The sequence below is a fragment of the Taeniopygia guttata genome, chromosome 22 (assembly GCF_048771995.1).
Source record: "Taeniopygia guttata chromosome 22, bTaeGut7.mat, whole genome shotgun sequence".
In the NCBI taxonomy this organism is placed as follows: domain Eukaryota; kingdom Metazoa; phylum Chordata; class Aves; order Passeriformes; family Estrildidae; genus Taeniopygia; species Taeniopygia guttata.
This window is the reverse complement of record NC_133047.1, coordinates 1,775,037-1,795,794: the sequence shown is the minus strand read 5'-3', so window position 1 is coordinate 1,795,794 and position 20,758 is coordinate 1,775,037. Positions and strand designations below refer to the sequence as shown.

Below are 20,758 nucleotides of genomic sequence, written 5' to 3'. Positions count from 1 at the left end.
TGGAATTCCTGGAATGTCTGGAATTCCTGGAAAACATTCCCAGGGATAGGCTGGAAAAATGGGATTGGGCCCAGAGAACTCAGGAATTTGGGAATTTTTGGTTCGTTCCAAGGAAAACTCAAATTGTGCAAAGCTCGGCTTGGGGAGACACTCTGGGGAAAAACTCCGGGTCTGGAATTCCTGGAAATTCTGGAATTCCTGGAATGTCTGGAATTCCTGGAATTCCTAGAAAACATTCCCAGGGATAGGCTGGAAAAATGGGATTGGGCCCGGAGAACTCAGGAATTTGGGAATTTTTGGTTTGTTCCAAGGAAAACCCAAACTGTGCAAAGCTCGGCTTGGGGAGACGCTCTGGGGAAAAACTCCGGGTCTGGAATTTCAGGAATTCCTGGAATGTCTGGAAATTCTGGAATTCATGGAAAATGTTCCCAGGGATAGGCTGGAAAAATGGGATTGGGCCCAGAGCACTCAGGAATTTGGGAATTTTTTGTTTGTTCCAAGGAAAATCCAAATTGTGCAAAGCTCGGCTTGGGGAGACACTCTGGGGAAAAACTCCGGGTCTGGAATTCCTGGAATGTCTGGAATGTCTGGAATTCCTGGAAAATGTTCCCAGGGATAGGCTGGAAAAATGGGATTGGGCCCGGAGAACTCAGGAATTTGGGAATTTTTGGTTTGTTCCAATGAAAATCCAAATTGTGCAAAGCTCGGCTTGGGGAGACACTCTGGGGAAAAACTCCGGGTCTGGAATTTCAGGAATTCCTGGAAGTGCTGGAATTCCTGGATATTCTGGAATTCATGGAAAATGTTCCCAGGGATAGGCTGGAAAAATGGGATTGGGCCCGGAGAACTCAGGAATTTGGGAATTTTTTGTTCGTTCCAAGGAAAACCCAAATTGTGCAAATCTTGGCTTGGGGAGACACTCTGGGGAAAAACACCGGGTCTGGAATTCCTGGAAATTCTGGATTTCCTGGAATGTCTGGAATTCATGGAAAATGTTCCCAGGGATAGGCTGGAAAAATGGGATTGGGCCTGGAGCACTCAGAAATTTGGGAATTTTTTGTTTGTTCCAAGGAAAATCTGAATTGCGCACAGCTCAGATTGGGGAGACGCAGTGGAGAAAATTCCAGGGTTGGGAATTCCGTGATTCCTGGAATTCCTGGAAAACAGTTCCAGGAACATGATGGAAAAACAGGGCTGGGCCTGGAGAATTCAGGAATTTGGGAATTCTCTTCCGTTTGTTCCAAGGAAAACCCGAATTGTGCAAATCTGGGGAAAAACCCAGGAACTCCTGGAATTCCTGGAATTCCTGAAACCTCTAGAATTCCCTGGAATCTCTGGAACTTGTGGAACTCCCCGGAATTTGTGGAATTCCCTGGAATCTCTGGAATTCCCTGGAACCTCTGGAAATCCCTGGAACTTGTGGAATTCCCTGGAATTTGTGGAATTCCCTGGAATCTCTGGAATTCTCTGGAACCTCTGGAAATCCCTGGAACTTGTGGAATTCCCCGGAATTTGTGGAATTCCCTGGAATCTCTGGAATTCTCTGTAACTTGTAGAATCCCTGGAACTTGTGGAATCTCCCTGAAACCTCTGGAATTCCCTGGAACTTGCACAATTCCCAAAAATCCGCCCGTTCCCACAGCAATTCCCACCAACATCCCCATCCCAGCGCGCTCCTCCCTCCCTCCCCGCCCCCGATTCCCAAAATTCCGGGGGGAAAAGCGGGAATGTGGCCCGGCTGCCGCTCCAGCAGAATTCCCGGCCGGCTTTTCCCGGGATTTGGGAGCTCTTCCCGAAGGATATCCGATGGAGAGGTCGTTGAGCAGCTGAAGGGTCTTGGAGGTGATGGGCTCGCAGCGGCCCCAGTACTTCAGGTTGGTGATGCTGGGGAGGAAAAACACGGATCAGAGGGATTTTCCGGGATTTTCCCGAATTTTCCGGGATTTTCCCGAATTTTCCGGGATTTTTTTCCGAGGTTTTTACCGTTTTTTTCCATCTGCCGACAGCACCAGGAGCGAAAACGGGAGGGGAGCGAGGTTTGGTTGGGAAAATGGATCTGAGGATGTTCGGGATATCGGGAACGGCTGGGATTCCGTGGGATTGGCTGAATTTGGGATTCTGTGGGATTGGCTGAAATTTGGGATTCCGTGGGATTGGCTGAATTTGGGATTCTGTGGGATTGGCTGAAATTTGGGATTCTCTGGAATTCTCTGGGATTCTATGGGATTCCAGACCCCTGGAACTCTGTGGGATTAGCTGCACCTGGAATTCTGTGGGATTGGCAGAACCTGGGATTCTGTGGGATTGGTTGAAGATGGAATTCTCTGAAATTCTGTGGGATTGGCTGAATTTGGGATTCCGTGGGATTGGCTACACCTGGAATTCTCTGAAATTCTGTGGGATTGGCTGATGTTGGAATTCTCTGGAATTTTGTGGGATTGACAGCATCTGGAATTCTGTGGGATTGGCAGAATTTGGGATTCTCTGGAATTCCATGGAATTGGCAGAATTTGGGATTCTCTGGAATTCTCTGGGATTCTGTGGGATTCCAGACCCCTGGAACTCTGTGGGATTAGCTGCACCTGGAATTCTGTGGGTTGGCTGAATTTGGGATTCTCTGGAATTCTGTGGGATTGGCAGAATTTGGGATTCTCTGGAATTCCGTGGGATTGGCTGAATTTGGGATTCCGTGGGATTGGCTGAATTTGGGATTCTCTGGAATTCTCTGGGATTCTGTGGGATTCCAGACCCCTGGAACTCTGTGGGATTAGCTGCACCTGGAATTCTGTGGGTTGGCTGAATTTGGGATTCTCTGGAATTCCGTGGGATTGGCAGAATTTGGGATTCTCTGGAATTCCGTGGGATTGGCTGAATTTGGGATTCTCTGGGATTGGTCACACTTGGAATTCTCCGGGATTCTGTGGGATTCCAGGCCCCTGGAACTCCCATGGGATTGGTCACACCTGGAATTCTGTGGGTTGGCTGAATTTGGGATTCTCTGGAATTCCGTGGGATTGGCAGAATTTGGGATTCTTTGGAATTCCGTGGGATTGGCAGAATTTGGGATTCTCTGGGATTGGTCACACTTGGAATTCTCTGGGATTCTGTGGGATTCCAGGCCCCTGGAATTCCCATGGGATTGGTTACACCTGGAATTCTCTGGAATTCTCTGGGATTCCAGGCCCCTGGAATTCTGTGGGATTGGCAGCACCTCAAATTTCTGTGGAATTTCTGTGGAATTTTGATGAAATCCATGGAATTTCCCTGCAATTCCTGCCATTTTCGGGGCGCTTTTGGGCCATTTGGAAAATTCCCGGTTTTCGGGGCGTTTTTCCTGGCGAGAATTCCAGGAATTCCCTGGAATTGTGGGGCACTCACATCTTCCCGATGAAGACGCTCAGCACCATGGTCTCGTCGTTCAGCCCCAGAACCTCCGAGAGCCGCCGGTACAGCTGCCAACAAAAAACACGGAAAAATCCTTCCAAAGTGCCGGGAAAATTGGGAATTGTCCCAAAAACCTGGGATTTGGGATCCCTACCTTGGAGGAATGGAAGGTGGGATTTTGGAATTCCCAGGAAATCCGGGATTTGGGAATTCTACTTTGGAGGAAGGAAAGGCGGGACCTGGGAATTTCCCAGGAAATCCGGGATTTGGGAATTCCCAGGAAAGCCGGGATTTGAGATCCCTACCTTGGAGGAAGGAAAGCTGGGATTTGGGAATTCCAAGGACAGCCAGGATTTGGGAATTCCCAGGAAATCCAGAATTTGGGAATTCCCCGGAAATCCAGGATTTGGGAATTCCCAGGAAATCCAGGATTTGGGAATTCCCAGGAAATCCAGGATTTGGGAATTTCCCTGCCCTGGATGAAGGGAAATACGGGATTTGGGAATTCCCAGGAAATATGGGATTTGGGAATTCCCAGGAAATACGGGATTTGGGAATTCCCAGGAAAGCTGAGATTTGGAAATTCCCCAGAAATCTGGGATTTGGGAATTCCCAGGAAATCTGGGATTTGGGATCCCTACCTTGGAGGAAGGAAAGCTGGGATTTGGGAATTCCAAGGACAGCCAGGATTTGGGAATTCCACGGAAATCCGGGATTTAGGAATTCCCACGAAATCCGAGATTTGGGAATTCCCAGGAAATCGGGGATTTGGGAATTCCCAGGAAATCCAGGATTTGGGAATTCCCAGGAAATCCGGAATTTGGGAATTCCCAGGAAATCCGGAATTTGGGAATTCCCCGGAAATCCGGGATTTGGGAATTCCCCAGAAATCTGGGATTGGGGAATTCCCAGGAAATTCTGGATTTGGGAATTCCCGGAAATCTGGGATTTGGGAATTCCCAGGAAAGCTGAGATTTGGAAATTCCCCAGAAATCTGGGATTTGGGAATTCCCAGGAAATCCAGGATTTGGGAATTTCCCTGCCCTGGATGAAGGGAAATCTGGGATTTGGGAATTCCCAGGAAATCCGGGATTTGGGAATTTCCCTGCTCTGGATGAAGGGAAATACGGGATTTGGGAATTCCCAGGAAATCGGGGATTTGGAAATTTCCCTGCCCTGGATGAAGGGAAATCTGGGATTTGGGAATTCCCAGGAAATCTGGGATTTGGGACTTTCCCTGCCCTGGATGAAGGGAAATCCGGGATATTTGGGATCCCCACCTCGGAGGAAGGAAAGGTGGGATTTGAGAGTTTCCCTGCCCCGGATGAAGGAAAATCCGGGATTTTTGGGAATTCCTACCTTGGAGGATTTCTGGACCTGGTCCCCGATGTAGATCTTGCGGAACTGCTCGAAGAAGCTGAGCATGGCCAGCTCCAGCTTCTCGTTCCCCGCCTGCGCCAGCCGCGAGTCCGTCAGGTTCATCAGCTGCAGCACCCTGGGATCGGGAAATGGGGTGGGAAAGGGGAAAAACGGGAAAAACGGGATGGGAAAGGGGAAAAGGGTGGGAAATGGGAAAAACCGGGATGGGAAAGGGGGAAAAGGGGAAAAACGGGAATGGGAAAGGCGAAAAACAGGGATGGGAAAGGGGAAAAAGGGGGTGGGAAATGGGGAAAGGGGGATGGGAAAGAGGGAAGGGGGATGGGAAAGGGGAAAAGGGTGGGAAAGGGGAAAAGGGGGATGGGAAAGGGGAAAAATGGGGATGGGAAAGGGGAAAAACGGGGATGGGAAAGGGGAAAAACGGGGATGGGAAAGGGGGGAAAGGGAGAAAGGAAAGGGGGAAAGGGGGATGGGAAAGGGGAAAAGGGGGATGGGAAAGGGGAAAAGGGGGATGGGAAAGGGGGAAAAGGGAGAAAGGAAAGGGGGAAAGGGGATGGGAAAGGGGGAAAAGGGGATGGGAAAGGGGAAAAGGGGGATGGGAAATGGGAAAAGGGGGATGGGAAATGGGAAAAGGGGGATGGGAAAGGGGAAAAACGGGGATGGGAAAGGGGAAAAACGGGGATGGGAAATGGGAAAAGGGGGATGGGAAAGGGGAAAAGGGGGATGGGAAATGGGGAAAGGGATGGAAACGGGAAAAGGGGATGGGAAAGGGGAAAAGGGAGAAAGGAAAGGGGGAAAGGGGGAAAGGGGGAAAGGGGGATGGGAAAGGGGGAAAAGGATGGGAAAGGGGAAAACCGGGGATGGGAACGGGGAAAAGGGGATGGGAAACGGGAAAAGGGATGGGAAAGGGGAAAAAAGGGGGATGGGAAAGGGGAAAAAAGGGGGATGGGAAAGGGGGAAAAGGGAGAAAGGAAAGGGGGAAAGGGGATGGGAAAGGGGGAAAAGGGGATGGGAAAGGGGAAAAAGGGGGATGGGAAAGGGGAAAGGGGGATGGGAAAGGGGAAAGGGGGATGGGAAATGGGAAAAGGGGGAAAGGGGGATGGGAAATGGGAAAAGGGGGAAAGGGGATGGGAAAGGGGAAAAGGGGGATGGGAAATGGGAAAAGGGGGATGGGAAATGGGAAAAAAGGGGGATGGGAAAGGGGGAAAAGGATGGGAAAGGGGAAAAACGGGATGGGAAAGGGGGAAGGGGGATGGGAAAGGGGAAAAACAGGATGGGAAATGGGGAAAAGGGTGGGAAAGGGGGAAAAGGGTGGGAAAGGGGAAAAACGGGGATGGGAAAGGGGAAAAGGGAAAAAGGAAAGGGGAAAAACAGGGATGGGAAAGGGGAAAAGGGGGTGGGAAAGGGGAAAAGGGGGATGGGAAAGGGGAAAAGGGGATGGGAAATGGGAAAAGGGGATGGGAAAGGGGAAAAGGGATGGAAACAGGAAAAGAGGGATGGAAATGGGAAAAGGGGGATGGGAAATGGGGAAAGGGATGGAAACGGGAAAAGGGGATGGGAAAGGGGGAAAAGGGGATGGGAAAGGGGAAAAAAGGGGATGGGAAATGGGAAAAAAGGGGATGGGAAAGGGGAAAAACGGGGATGGGAAACGGGGAAAAGGGGGATGGGAAAGGGGGAAAAGGGTGGGAAATGGGAAAAGGGGATGGGAAACGGGAAAAGGGGATGGGAAAGGGGAAAAAAGGGGATGGGAAAGGGGAAAAGGGGATGGGAAACGGGGAAAGGGGATGGGAAAGGGGAAAAGGGATGGAAACGGGAAAAGGGGATGGGAAAGGGGGAAAAGGGAGAAAGGAAAGGGGGAAAGGGGGAAAGAAAAGGGGGAAAAGGGGGAAAGAAAATGGGGAAAAGGGGAAAGAAAATGGGAAAAAGGGGGGAAGAAAATGGGAAAAACAGGGAAAGAAAATGGGAAAAAGGGGGAAGAAAATGGGAAAAGGGGGAAAGAAAACGGGAAAAAGGGAGAAGAAAATGGGAAAAGGGGGAAAGAAAAGGGGGAAAAGAAAGAGAGGAAAGAAGGGGAAAGAAGGGGAAAGAAAGGAAGTGGGGAAAGAAGGGGAAAAGGGGGGAGAAAGGGAAGGAAAAGGGGGAAAAGAGGGCGTGAAATGGGGGAAAATGGCGGAGACAAAAATTCAATTTTCCCTGTTCTTCCCCCCTTGTTTTCTGTTACAACCCAAATTCCCACTGGACTCGAATCCCAGAAATCCAGGTCACGACATCATAAAATCTGAATTTTCCAAGCCAAATATTCCCAGGAACTGTCAGTATATCCAGTTAATGGAATATCCTGGCTGGATTTAATGGAATATCTCGGATGGATTTAATGGAATATCCTGGGGGGATTTAATGGAATATCCTGGGTGGATTTAACGGAATATCCTGAGTGGATTTAATGGAATATCCCTGGGGGATTTTCCTGGAATTCCCAGGTGGATTCTGCTGGAATTCCCAGGTGGATTTCCCTGGAATTCTCGCTGGAGTCTCCGGCATTCCCGGCTGGATTTCCCTGGCATTCCTGGGTGGATTCTGCTGGAATTCCCAGGTGGATTTAAGGGAATATCCTGGTGGGCTTTGCTGGAATATCCCGGGTGGATTTGGCTGGAATATCATGGGGGGAATTTTGCTGGAATATCCCTGGGGGATTTTCCTGGAATTCCCGGGTGGATTTTCCTGGCATTCCTGGATAGATTTTCCTGGCATTCCCACATGGATTCTGCTGGAATTCCTGGATGGATTTTCTTGGAATTCCTGGATGGATTTCCTTGGCATTCCCAGGTGGGCTTCCCTGGAATTCCTGCTGGATTCCCCTGGCATTCCCAGGTGGATTTTCCTGGAATTCCCAGGTGGGTTTCCCTGGAATTCCTGCTGGATTCCCCTGGCATTCCCAGGTGGATTTTCCTGGAATTTCCAGGTGGATTTCCCTGGCATTCCCTCTAGATTCCCCTATGAATCCTGGATGGATTTCCCTGGAATTCCCGGCAGATTTTCCCATCATTCCCAGATGGATTTCCCTGGCATTCCCTCTGGATTCCCCCACCATCCCCAGGTGGATTTCCCTGGAATTCCCGCTGGATTTCCCAGGAATTCCTGGCGGATTCTGCTGGCATTCCCAGGTGGATTTTCCTGGGAATTCCTGGCAGATTCTCCCATCATTCCCAGGTGGATTTTTCCCGGAATTCCCAGGTGGATTTCCCCGGAATTCCCGCTGGATTTCCCAGGAATTCCTGGCGGATTCTGCTGGCATCCCAGGTGGATTTTCCTGGGAATTCCCGGCAGATTCTCCCATCATTCCCAGGTGGATTTTTCCCGGAATTCCCGCTGGATTTCCCCGGAATTCCCGCTGGATTCTCCCGCCATTCCCACCTGCAGACCAGCTCCCCGTCCATGGCGTCCTGCTCGTCCGTGCTGGCGAAGGAGACGCGGCCGCCGATGACGGCGCCGATGATGTAAACCAGCCACGTCAGCCGCCCTGGGGACACGGGGACACGGGGACACGGGGACACGGTCAGGGTGGCACCGGGGTTGGCACCAGCGCTGGCACCGTGCGGCGAAAGAAATCCCAGAAGAAATCCGTTTTTCCCCAAAATAAATCCGTTTTTCCCCCCTCAAAAAAATCCGTTTCTTCCCAAAATAAATCAGTTTTCCTCCAAAATATCCATGGGATGGAGGGGGATCTATGGGATGGGATCCATGGGATTGGGATTTGGGATGGGATTTGGGATCCATGGGATTGCGATGGGATCCAAGTGATGGGATGGGATGGGATGGGATCGATGGGATGGGATGGGATCGATGGCATGGGATTTGGGATGGGATCCATGGGATGGGATGGGATCCTTGGGATGGGATGGGATGTGATGGGATCTATGGGATGGGATGGGATCCATAGGATGGGATCCATGGGATGGGATCCATGGGATGGAATTGGGATCCATAGGACTGAGATTTATGGGATGGGATGTGATGGGATCCATGTGATGGGATGGGATGTGATGGGATCCATGTGATGGGATGGGATGGGATGGGATCCAGGGGATGGGATGGGATCCATGGGATGGGATCCATGGGATGGGCACCAATGGATACAGAACCTCTCCCAAGGAGCACCCGCACCACCCCAGCCCTGGCAGAGCAGGAGCCCCGCTGACCTTCCTGCACCGCCAGGTCCATGGGGCTGCTGGGGGCACTGATGGGATGGGATCCATGGGATGGGATCCATCAGACAGGATGGGAATCATTGAATACAGAACCTCTCCCAAGGAGCACCCACACCACCCCAGCCCTGGCAGAGCAGGAGCCCGGCTGACCTTCCTGCACCGCCAGGTCCATGGGGCTGCTGGGGGCACTGATGGGATGGGATCCATGGGATGGGATCCATGGGATGGGATGGGATCCATGGGATGGGATCCATGGGATGGGATCCATGGGATGGGCACCAGTGGATACAGAACCTCTCCCAAGGAGCACCCACACCACCCCTCCCCTGGCAGGGCAGGAGCCCCGCTGACCTTCCTGCACCGCCAGGTCCATGGGGCTGGCGCTGGCGCTCTGCAGCAGCTCCTGGTAGGACTGGGCGGCCTGGTCGAAGAGCTGCACCAGCAGCGCGCACGTCTTCTCGTACTCGCAGCGCCCGATGGTGGACAGCTGGTCCAGCTGCTGCTGCACCAGCCCCGTGTCCTCCAGAGGGTCCTCCAGGCCATCCCTGCAAAACCCACGGGGGAAATGGAGCAGGGAACTCCCTGTGGGGTTCCGTAAAATCAGAGGGGTTTGGGCAAAACCCATGTGGGAAATGGAGCAGGGAACTCCCTGTGGGGTTCCTTAAAATCAGAGGATTTTGGGCAAAACCCATGTGGGAAATGGAGCAGGGAACTCTCTGCATGATTCCTTAAAATCAGAGGGGATTGGGCAAAACCCACGGGGGAAATGGAGCAGGGAACTCCCTGTGGGATTCCTTAAAATCAGAGGATTTTGGGCAAAACCCATGTGGGAAATGGAGCAGGGAACTCCCATGTGGGATTCCTTAAAATCAGAAGGGTTTGGGCAAAACCCACGGGGGAAATGGAGCTGGGAACTCCCTGTGGGGTTCCTTAAAATCAGAGGGGTTTGGGCAAAACCCATGTGGGAAATGGAGCAGGGAACTCCCTGTGGGGTTCCGTAAAATCAGAGGGGTTTGGGCAAAACCCATGTGGGAAATGGAGCAGGGAACTCCCTGTGGGGTTCCTTAAAATCAGAGGATTTTGGGCAAAAGCCATGTGGGAAATGGAGCAGGGAACTCCCTGTGGGGTTCCTTAAAATCAGAAGGGTTTGGGCAAAAGCCACGGGAGAAATGGAGCAGGGAACGCCCTGTGGGATTCCTTAAAATCAGAAGGGTTTGGGCAAAAGCCACGGGGGAAATGGAGCAGGGAACTCCCTGTGGGGTTCCGTAAAATCAGAGGATTTTGGGCAAAATCCATGTGGGAAATGGAGCAGGGAACTCCCATATGGGGTTCCGTAAAATCAGAGGGGTTTGGGCAAAACCCATGTGGGAAATGGAGCTGGGAACCCCCATCTGGGATTCCTTAAAATCAGAGGGGATTGGGCAAAAGCCACGGGGAAAATGGAGCAGGGAACTCCCTGTGGGATTCCTTAAAATCAGAAGGGTTTGGGCAAAACCCATGGGGGAAATGGAGCAGGGAACTCCCTGTGGGATTCCTTAAAATCAGAGGGGATTGGGCAAAAGCCACGGGGGAAATGGAGCAGGGAACTCCCTGTGGGATTCCTTAAAATCAGAGGGGTTTGGACAAAACCCATGTGGGAAATGGAGCAGGGAACTCCCTGTGGGGTTCCTTAAAATCAGAGGGTTTTGCACCTTCCACAGTCCTGGCTGCCAAATGAACCAGGAATTTCAGAGCACAATGGTGGGTGCAAATTCCCAGTGCTTCCACAGGAAAAAGAGAAGGAAAACAAACCAAGGAGTTATGATTTGTGTTGTTTGATTTAAGTTTTTCCCTCAGAAATTGGGTGGGAAGGTGCTTAAAGCCCAGCTTGCGGCACCTTCTGCTTGCCTTTAATGGCCTTGTGGCCAAATTAACCAGGAATTTCAGAGCACAACATTGGGAGTAAATTCCCAGTGCTTCCAGAGGGAAAAGAGAAGGAAAAAGTAGGGGGCTATGATTTGTGTTGTTTGACTCGGTTTTTTTTCCACAGAATTTGGGATGGAAGGTGTTCAATGCTCTGCTCGCTGCATCTTCCACTGGCCTTTAGTGGCCAAATTAAGCAGGAATTTCAGAGCACACTGTTGGGAGTAAATTCCCAGTGCTTCCACAGGGAAAAGAGAAGGAAAACAAACCAGGGAGTTATGATTTGTGTTGTTTGATTTAAGATTTTCCCTCAGAAATTGTGTGGGAAGGTGCTTAAAGCTCCGTTCCTTCCACCAGCCAGGTTGCTGAATTAAGCAGGAATTTCAGAGCACACTGCAGGGAGCAAATTCCCAGCGCTTCCAGAGGAAAAAGAGAAGGCAAACCAAGCAGAGAATTATGATTTATGCTGCAAAGAGCCTCAATCCCTCACGTGCAGGGACACCTCCCACCACGCCGCCCCAGCCATGTCCTCCCCAGGGGGATCCCCTCTGCTCATCCCAGCTTTGGGATCGCCGGGAGAGGCTGTGGAGACCCCGGGGTTGGAATGGCTGACCTGAGGATGATGTGCACGGACTCCAGGCGGGAGGTGATGTAGGCTTTGGTCACCTCGGGCGTGTAGGTCTCCAGCATGTGCGGCTCCGTGGCCTTCACGTAGGGCACCGAGGCGGCCAGGCGCTGCCACAGGCTCAGCAGGTAGTGCACGCTGTTGGGGGCGAATTCCCAGTGCTGCCACAGGGAAAGGAGAAGGAAAACACACCAGCAGTTAGGATTTGTGTGGTTTGACTTGAGTTTTTCCCATTGAATTTGTCCTGGAAGGTGTTTAATGTTCTGCTTGCTGCACTTTCCACTGGCCTGGTGGCCAAATTAACCAGGAATTTCAGAGCACACTGTTGGGAGCAAATTCCCAGTGCTGCCGTGGGCAAAAGTCAAGGAAAACAAACCAGCAGTTAAGATTTGTGTGGTTTGACTTGAGTTTTTCCCTCAGAATTTAGGTGGGAAGGTGTTTAAAGCTCCGTTCCTTCTACCTTCCACTGGCTTTGAATGGCCTGGTGGCCAAATTAACCAGGAATTTCAGAGCATACTGTTGGGAGCAAATTCCCAGTGCTGCCACAGGGAAAGGAGAAGGAAAACACACCAGCAGTTAGGATTTGTGTGGTTTGGTTTAAGTTTTTCCCTCAGAATTTGGGTGGGAAGGTGTTTAAAGCTCAATTCCTTCTACCTTCCACTGGCCTTGAATGGTCTGGTGGCCAAATTAACCAGGAATTTCAGAGCACAATGGTGGGAGTAAATTCCCAGTGCTTCCACAGGGAAAGGAGAAGGAAAACAAAGCAAGGAGTTACAATTTGTGTTGTTTGATTTAAGTTTTTCCCTCAGAATTTGTCCTGGAAGTTTTTAATGCTCAGCTCACTACACCTTCCACTGGCCTTGAATGGCCTGGTGGCAAAATTAAGCAGGAATTTCAGGGCACACTGCTGGGAGCAAATTCCCAGTGCTTCCAGAGGGAAAAGAGAAGGAAAATAAAGCAGGCAGTTATGACTTGTGGTGTTTGGTTTAAGTTTTTCCCTCAGAATTTGTCCTGGAAGGTTTTAATGCTCAGCTTGCTGCATCTTCCACTGGCCTTGAATGGCCTGGTGGCCAAATTAACCAGGAATTTCAGAGCACACTGTTGGGAGCAAATTCCCAGTGCTTCCAGAGGGAAAGGAGAAGGAAAACAAATCAGGGAGTTATGATTTGTGTGGTTTGACTCAAGTTTTTCTCTCAAAATTTGGGTGGGAATGTGTTTAATCCTCACTTCTTTCCACTGGCCTGGATTCCATGCAGGAATTCAGAGGGGGATTCTTTGCTTTTTATTGCCTTGTAATAAACTTTATTACTTTATATCCTCACTCTAAACTTTATTACTCAATTATTACTTCAATTACTATTGAATAATTTGATTATTATTCAACTGTAAAAATTTAAAAACCCAAGCGACTGGCGATTTTCACACAGGTGGATTCCGTGCTGGAATTCAGAGGGGGATTCTTTGCTTTTTATTGCCCTGTAATAAACTTTATTACTTTATATCCTCACTCTAAACCTTATTACTCAATTACTATTGAATAATTTGATTATTATTCAACTGTAAAAAATTTTAAAACCCAAACGACTGTTGCTTTTCGCCCAGGTGGATTCCATGCAGGAATCCAGAGGGGGATCCTTTGCTTTTTATTGCCTTGTAACAAACTTTATTACTTTATATCCTCACTCTAAATGTTATTACTCAATTATTACTTCAATTACTATTGAATAATTTGATTATTATTCAACTTGTAAAAATTTTAAAACCCAAACGACTGTCGCTTTCCGCCCAGGTGGATTCCATGCAGGAATCCAGAGGGGGATTCTTTGCTTTTTATTGCCTTGTAATAAACTTTATTACTTTATATCCTCACTCTAAACGTTATTACTCAATTACTATTGAATAATTTGATTATTATTCAACTGTAAACATTTAAAAACCCAAACGACTGTCGCTTTTCGCCCAGGTGGGCTCCGTGTGGGAACTGCGGTGGGGATTTGGGTGGGAATTCCCGTTTTTCCCGTACCTGCAGGCTGGTGACGGTGAAGTTGGCGATCAGGCGGATCACCTCGGGGTAGTTCTCCACCTTCACCAGCTCCCCCAGCTGGTAGTTGCTCTTCAGCCGGGCCAGCAGCCGGCAGAACTCGTGGTAGTTGTTGGGGTCCGACAGACTCTGCGGGCACAGAGAGAGGAGAGGAGTCGGGAGCAGCCGGGCTGGCCCCGGGTGGGACATGGAATCATCGAGGAACTGGAGAGAGCTCTGAGAGTGAGGTCAGACAAATCCCTCTCTGCCATTCAACCAGGTCAGCAATTCCCACATTTCCTGGTTTTTGGGCATTTCCAGCCCTTAAATCCCTTAAATTAAATGGAGAATTGTTCCTACAGGAGAAGCTCTGCTGTCATAGGCTGGGATGGATCATCCTGGAATCAAAGAGAGCTCCAAGAACAATTCCCAACAAATTCCACTCTGCCCATTAAACCAGGTCAGCAATTCCCGCATTTCCTGGTTTTTGGGAATTTCCAGAGATGGTTCCAGCCCTTAAATCCCTTAAATTAAATGGAGAAATTGTTCCTAGAGGAGCAGCTCTGCTGCCCAGGGCCAGAGGATCAGGATTCCAAGAACAAGCCCAAGCTCCCAACAAATCCCACTCTGCCCGTTAAACCAGGTCAGCAATTCCCACATTTCCTGGTTTTTGGGAATTTCCAGAGATGCTTCCAGCCCTTAAATCCCTTAAATTAAATGGAGAATTGTTCCTACAGGAGCAGCTCTGCTGTCAGAGGCTCGGATGGATCATCCTGGAATCAGAGAGAGCTCCAAGAACAATTCCCAACAAATCCCACTCTGCCCCGTCAGCAATTCCCACATTTCCTGATTTTTGGGCATTTCCAGCCCTTAAATCCCTTCCAATGGGGAAACTGTTCCTGCAGGAGCAGCTCTGCTGTCAGAGGATCAGACGGATCATCCTGGAATCAGAGAGAGCTCCAAGAACATTTCCCAACAAATTCCACTCTGCCCATTAAACCAGGTCAGCAATTCCCACATTTCCTGATTTTTGGGCATTTCCAGCCCTTAAATCCCTTAAATTAAATGGAGAATTGTTCCTACAGGAGAAGCTCTGCTGGCCCCGGCCAGAGGATCAGAGCATGGTGGAATCAGAGACAATTTCTCTGAGAACAAGCTCAAAGAAATCCCTCTCCCCATTAAACCAGGTCAGCAATTCCCACATTTCCTGATTTTTGGGAATTTCCAGCCCTTAAATCCCTTAAATTAAATGGAGAATTGTTCCTACAGGAGAAGCTCTGCTGTCATAGGCTGGGATGGATCATCCTGGAATCATAGAGAGCTCCAAGAACAATTCCCAACAAATTCCACTCTGCCCATTAAACCAGATCAGCAATTCCCACATTTCCTGGTTTTTGGGCATTTCCAGCCCTTAAATCCCTTCCAATGGAGAATTGTTCCTACAGGAGAAGCTCTGCTGCCAGAGGATCAGACGGATCATCCTGGAATCAGAGAGAGCTCCAAGAACAATTCCCAACAAATCCCACTCTGCCCTTAAACCGGGTCAGCAATTCCCACATTTCCTGATTTTTGGGCAATTCCAGCCCTTAAATCCCTTAAATTAAATGGAGAATTGTTCCTACAGGAGAAGCTCTGCTGGCCCCGGCCAGAGGATCAGAGCATGGTGGAATCAGAGACAACAATTTCTCTGAGAACAAGCTCAAAGAAATCCCTCTCCCCATTAGATCAGGTCAGCAATTCCCACATTTCCGGGTTTTTGGGCATTTCCAGCCCTTAAATCCCTTCCAATGGGGAAACTGTTCCTGCAGGAGCAGCTCTGCTGCCAGAGGATCTGATGGATCATCCTGGAATCAGAGAGAGCTCCAAGAACAATTCCCAACAAATTCCACTCTGCCCATTCAGCAATTCCCACATTTCCTGATTTTTGGGAATTTCCATCCCTTAAATCCCTTAAATTAAATGGAGAATTTGTTCCTAGAGGAGCAGCTCTGATGTCCCCTGCCCGAGGATCAGATGGATCATCCTGGAATCAGAGAGAGCTCCAAGAACAAATCCAACTCTGCCCAGCCAGAAATTCCCACAATTCCTGATTTTTGGGCATTTCCAGCCCTTAAATCCCTTCCAATGGGGAAATGATTCCAAATATCCACCTGGAACCCTTCTGGGCAGCGGATGGTGGGAAAAGGGAAGAGCAGGACAAGGCTGGATTTCACCAAGTGTCCCAGTGGGAGGTGAAAAAGGATTTTTTCCATGGATTTTTTCCCCTGAAATCCATGAAAAGGATTTTTTCCATGCAATTTTTTTCCCATGAAAAGGATTTTTTTCCACGTAATTTTTTTTCCCATAAAATCCATGGAAAGCATTTTGTCCATGCAATTTTTCCCATTAAAAGGATTTTTTTCCATGACGTTTTTTCACACAAAAAGGATTTTTTCCAGGAAATTTTTCCCATGAAAAGGACTTTCCCATGAAAATTTTCCCCACAAAAAGGATTTTTCACATGAAATTTTTTTCCCATGAAAAGGATTTTTGCCAGGAAATTTTTTCCCACAAAAAAGATTTTTTCCACGCAATTTTCCCCACTAAATCCATGAAAAGGATTTTTTTCCATGAATTTTTTTCCCATTAAATTCACGGAAAGCATTTTTTGGGATGAAATATTTTCCCATGAAATCCACGGAAAGGATTTTTTGGGATGAAATTTTTCCCATGAAATCCATGGAAAAGGATTTTCTCCATGAAATTTTTCCTATGAAAAGGATTTTGACCATGAAATTTTTTCCCACAAAAAGGATTTTTTACATGAAATTTTTTCCCCACAAAAAGGATTTTTTCCATGAAATTTCTCCCGTGAAATCCATGGAAAGGATTTTTTGGGATGAAATTTTTCTCATGAAATCCACAAAAAGGATTTTTTCCATGCAATTTTTCCTGTGAAATTCATGAAAAGGATTTTTTCCATGAAATTTTTTTCCCATGAAAAGGATTATTTCCATGAATTTTTTTCCCATGACATTTTTTTCCCCATGAAAAGGACTTTTCCAGGAAATTTCTTCCCACTAAAAGGATTTATTCCATGCAATTTTTTCCCCATGAAAAGGATTTTTTCCATGAAATTTCTCCCATGAAATCCATGGAAAGGATTTTTTGGGATGAAATTTTTCTCATGAAATCCACAAAAAGGATTTTTTCCATGAAATCCATGAAAAGGGTTTTTTCCATGAAATCCACGAAAAGGGTTTTTTCCATGAAATCCACGAAAAGGATTTTTTCCACGCAATTTCTCCCATGAAATCCATCGAAAAGATTTTTTGGGATGAAATTTTTCTCATGAAATCCACAAAAAGGATTTTTTCCATGAAATCCACGAGAAGGATTTTTTCCATGCAATTTTTCCCATGAAAAGGAGTTTTTCCATGAAATTTTTTTCCCACGAAAAGGATTTTTCCATGATTTTTTTTTCCCACTAAAAGGATTTTATCCCACCACATTTTTTCCCCATGAAAAGGACTTTTCCAGGCAATTTTTCCCCATGAAAAGGACTTTTCCAGGCAGATTTTTCCCATTGAAAATGACTTTTCCATGCAATTTTTTCCCCACAAAAGCGATTTTTTCCATGAATTTTTTTCCCATGAGAAGGATTTTTTGGGATTCCCCGGAATCTGACCTGGGGGTTCTCCAGGATCCGTTTGACTCCGTCCACCAGGTGCGAGAGGAACTTGGCGCGCTCGGCGTTGTTGAAGAGTGAGCGGCGCACGGAGGCGATCTGCACCAGGCAGGACAGAACCTGCAGAACACGGAAAAACGGGGAAAAACACGGAAATTGGGATCAAAATTGGGAAAAAACACGGAAATTGGGATCAAATGCGGGAATAAACACGGAAATTGGGATTAAAATTGGGAAAAAACACAGAAATTGGGATGAAAAAATGGGAATAAACACAGAAATTGGGATGAAAAAATGGGAATAAACACAGAAATTGGGATGAAAAAATGGGAATAAACACAGAAATTGGGATCAAAATTGGGAATAAACACAAAATCGGGGATGGAATAAACACAAAATGAGGGATGAAAACACGGGAATAAACACAAAAATTGGGATCAAACATGGGAACAAACCCAAAAATTGGGATAAAATATGGGAATAAACACAAAAATTGGGATGAGAACACAAAATCAGGGTTGAAAACAATATCAGGGATGAAAACATGGGAATAAACACAAAATGAGGGATGAAAAAATGGGAATAAACACAGAAATTGGGATCAAATTGGGAATAAACACAACATCAGGGATGGAATAAACACAAAATGAGGGATGAAAACACAAAATGAGGGATGAAAACACAGGAATAAACACAGAAATTGGGATAAAAACTTGGGATAAACAGAAAATCAGGAGTAAAAAACATCAGGGATGAAAATATGGGAATAAACACAAAAATTGGGATAAAATACGGGAATAAACACAAAAATTGGGATCAAATGAGGGAATAAACACAGAAATTGGGATAAAATACGGGAATAAACACAGAAATTGGGATAAAATGCGGGAATAAACACAGAAATTGGGATAAAATACGGGAATAAACACAGAAATTGGGATGAAAAAAAGGGAATAAAGACAGAAATTGGGATAAAATACGGGAATAAACACAGAAATTGGGATCAAATGTGGGAATAAACACAGAAATTGGGATCAAATGCGGGAATAAACACAAAAATTGGGATAAAATTGGGAATAAGCACAAAATCAGGGATGGAATAAACACAAAATGAGGGATGAAAACACAAAATGAGGGATGAAAACATGGGAATAAACACAAAAATTGGGATGAGAACACAAAATCAGGGTTGAAAACAATATCAGGGATGAAAACATGGGAATAAACATAAAATGAGGGATGAAAAAATGGGAATAAACACAGAAATTGGGATCAAATACGGGAATAAACATAAAAATTGGGATAAAATACAGGAATAAACACAGAAATTGGGATCAAATACGGGAATAAACACAGAAATTGGGATAAAATTGGGAATAAACACAGAAATTGGGATAAAATTGGGAATAAACACAAAATCGGGGATGGAATAAACACAAAATGAGGGATGAAAACACAAAATGAGGGATGAAAACACAAAATGAGGGATGAAAACACGGGAATAAACACAGAAATTGGGATCAAATACGGGAATAAACAAAAAATCAGGGATGGAATAAACACAAAAATTGGGATGAAAACATGGGAATAAACACCAAAATTGAGATGATAACACGAAATCAGGGTTGAAAACACAATATCAGGGATGAAAACATGGGAATAAACACAAAAATTGGGATAAAACACGGGAATAAACACAAAATCAGGGACGAAAACACAAAATCAGGGATCAAACATGGGAATAAACACAAAAACATGGGAATAAACACAAAAATTTGAATTAAACATGGGAATAAACACAGAAATTGGGATAAAAGATGGGAATAAACACAAAAATTGGGATCAAACATGGGAATAAACAGAAAAATTGGGATAAAAGATGGGAATAAACACAAAAATTGGGATAAAAATGGGAATAAAGAGATTTTTCCCTCATGCTGGAGGGAATTCTGGAATTCACAGAATTCTGGAATTCCTGAGGTTGGAATGATGGAATTCCAGGAGAAATAATCCAATTTTTTTTCTTTTCTAAGGAAAAATAATCTGAATTTTTTTTTATTTTCCCCCAATAAATAATCCAATTTTTTTTTTCTTTTCCCAGAAGAAATAATCTGATTTTTTTTTAATTTTCCAAGAAATTTAAAAAAAAAAATCGGAATTTTTTTCTTTTCCCAGGAGAAATAATCTGATTTATTTATTAATTTATTTTATAAGTCAATTTATTTATTTTAATTTATTTAATTAATTTATATATTTATTTAATTAATCTATTTATTTAATTTATATATTTATTTAATTATAATCAACACATTATATAATACATATTATAATCATAAAAAAATATATATAATAATTACTACATTATAATTACAATTAATTAATTTATATATTTTATTTAATTTATTTAATTTATTTATTTTTTAATTAATTAATTTATTTCCAAAAATAAAACAGCCCCGAACTTACCAGCGGAGAGAAGGAGGGAGGGATGGAATGATAAAGGTCAAAAAACAGCTGCAGGGTGGAGGAATCCAGGAAAGCTGCAAAAAAAAGAGAATTTTACCTCAATTTTCTGCTTCCCACAGGGGAAATTCTCATTTTACACCCCTGATGCATTTGGGGAAAATTAACGGGTTTTTTTTGGGGAAAATAATTGGTTTTTTGGGGAAAAAAATTGGGGTTTATTTGGGAAAAATGAGGGATTTATTTGGGAAAAAAATTGGGGTCAATTAGTGGAAAAAGAGGGGTTTGTTTGGGAAAAGAGAGGGGATTATAGTGACAAAATTGGGTTTATTAGTGGCAAAATTGGGATTATTTGTGACAAAATCAGGTTTATTTTTACCAAAAATGAGATTTTTTTACCCGATCTCCAGCTGGTGGGGATCTGCACTGTGCACAGGATTTTGGCGCCCAAATCGGGTTAATAGTGCCGAAATTGGGATTTTTTTGGTACAAAATCAGGATTATTTGCTAAAAAATAGTCATTATTTGGTAAAAAATCAGGATTATTAATTACAAAATCGGATTTTTTGACCCAAAATCCCATTTTTTCAGCCGATCTCAATCTGCTGGGGATCTGCACGGTGCACAGGTTTATTTGTACCAAAATCAGCATTTTTTACCCCAAATTGAGCATTATTTGTACCCGATCTCCAGCTGGTGGGGATCTGCATGGTGCACATGTTTATTTGGTATAAAATCAGGATTTTTTAACCCAAAAATGAGATTTTTGTACCCGATCTCCAGCTGGTGGGGATCTGCACCGTGCACAGGTTTTTGGTGCCCAAATCGGGTTTATAGTGCCGAAATTGGGATTTTTTTGGTACAAAATCGTCATTATTTGGTACAAAATCAGGATTATCAATTAGAAACTCAGATTTTTTGACCCAAAATCCCGTTTTTTTACCCGATCTCCAGCTGGTGGGGATCTGCACGGTGCGCAGGATTTTGGCGCCCAAATTGGGTTAATAGTGCCAAAATCGGGATTTTTTTGGTACAAAATCAGCATTTTTTGGTACAAAATTGGGATTATTTGCTACAAAATCAGGATTATTAATTACAAAACCGTATTTTTT

General features: G+C 45.8%; 1 protein-coding gene across 1 annotated transcript in view; it reads right to left on the bottom strand.

The window, feature by feature from the left end:
* XPO7 (exportin 7) overlaps positions 1 to 20,758 on the bottom strand; it is a 67,560-nt gene that overhangs the window by 26,716 nt on the left and 20,086 nt on the right. Inside the window, exons 8-16 of the mRNA XM_041720486.2 lie at positions 19,650 to 19,723; positions 17,184 to 17,303; positions 13,520 to 13,666; positions 11,485 to 11,657; positions 9,321 to 9,514; positions 8,176 to 8,281; positions 4,744 to 4,879; positions 3,379 to 3,452; positions 1,804 to 1,884 (exon numbers count right to left, since the gene is read on the bottom strand). Of these exons, the coding sequence (XP_041576420.1) occupies positions 1,804 to 1,884; positions 3,379 to 3,452; positions 4,744 to 4,879; positions 8,176 to 8,281; positions 9,321 to 9,514; positions 11,485 to 11,657; positions 13,520 to 13,666; positions 17,184 to 17,303; positions 19,650 to 19,723 (1,105 nt within the window). The remainder of the gene's footprint in view (positions 1 to 1,803; positions 1,885 to 3,378; positions 3,453 to 4,743; positions 4,880 to 8,175; positions 8,282 to 9,320; positions 9,515 to 11,484; positions 11,658 to 13,519; positions 13,667 to 17,183; positions 17,304 to 19,649; positions 19,724 to 20,758) is intronic.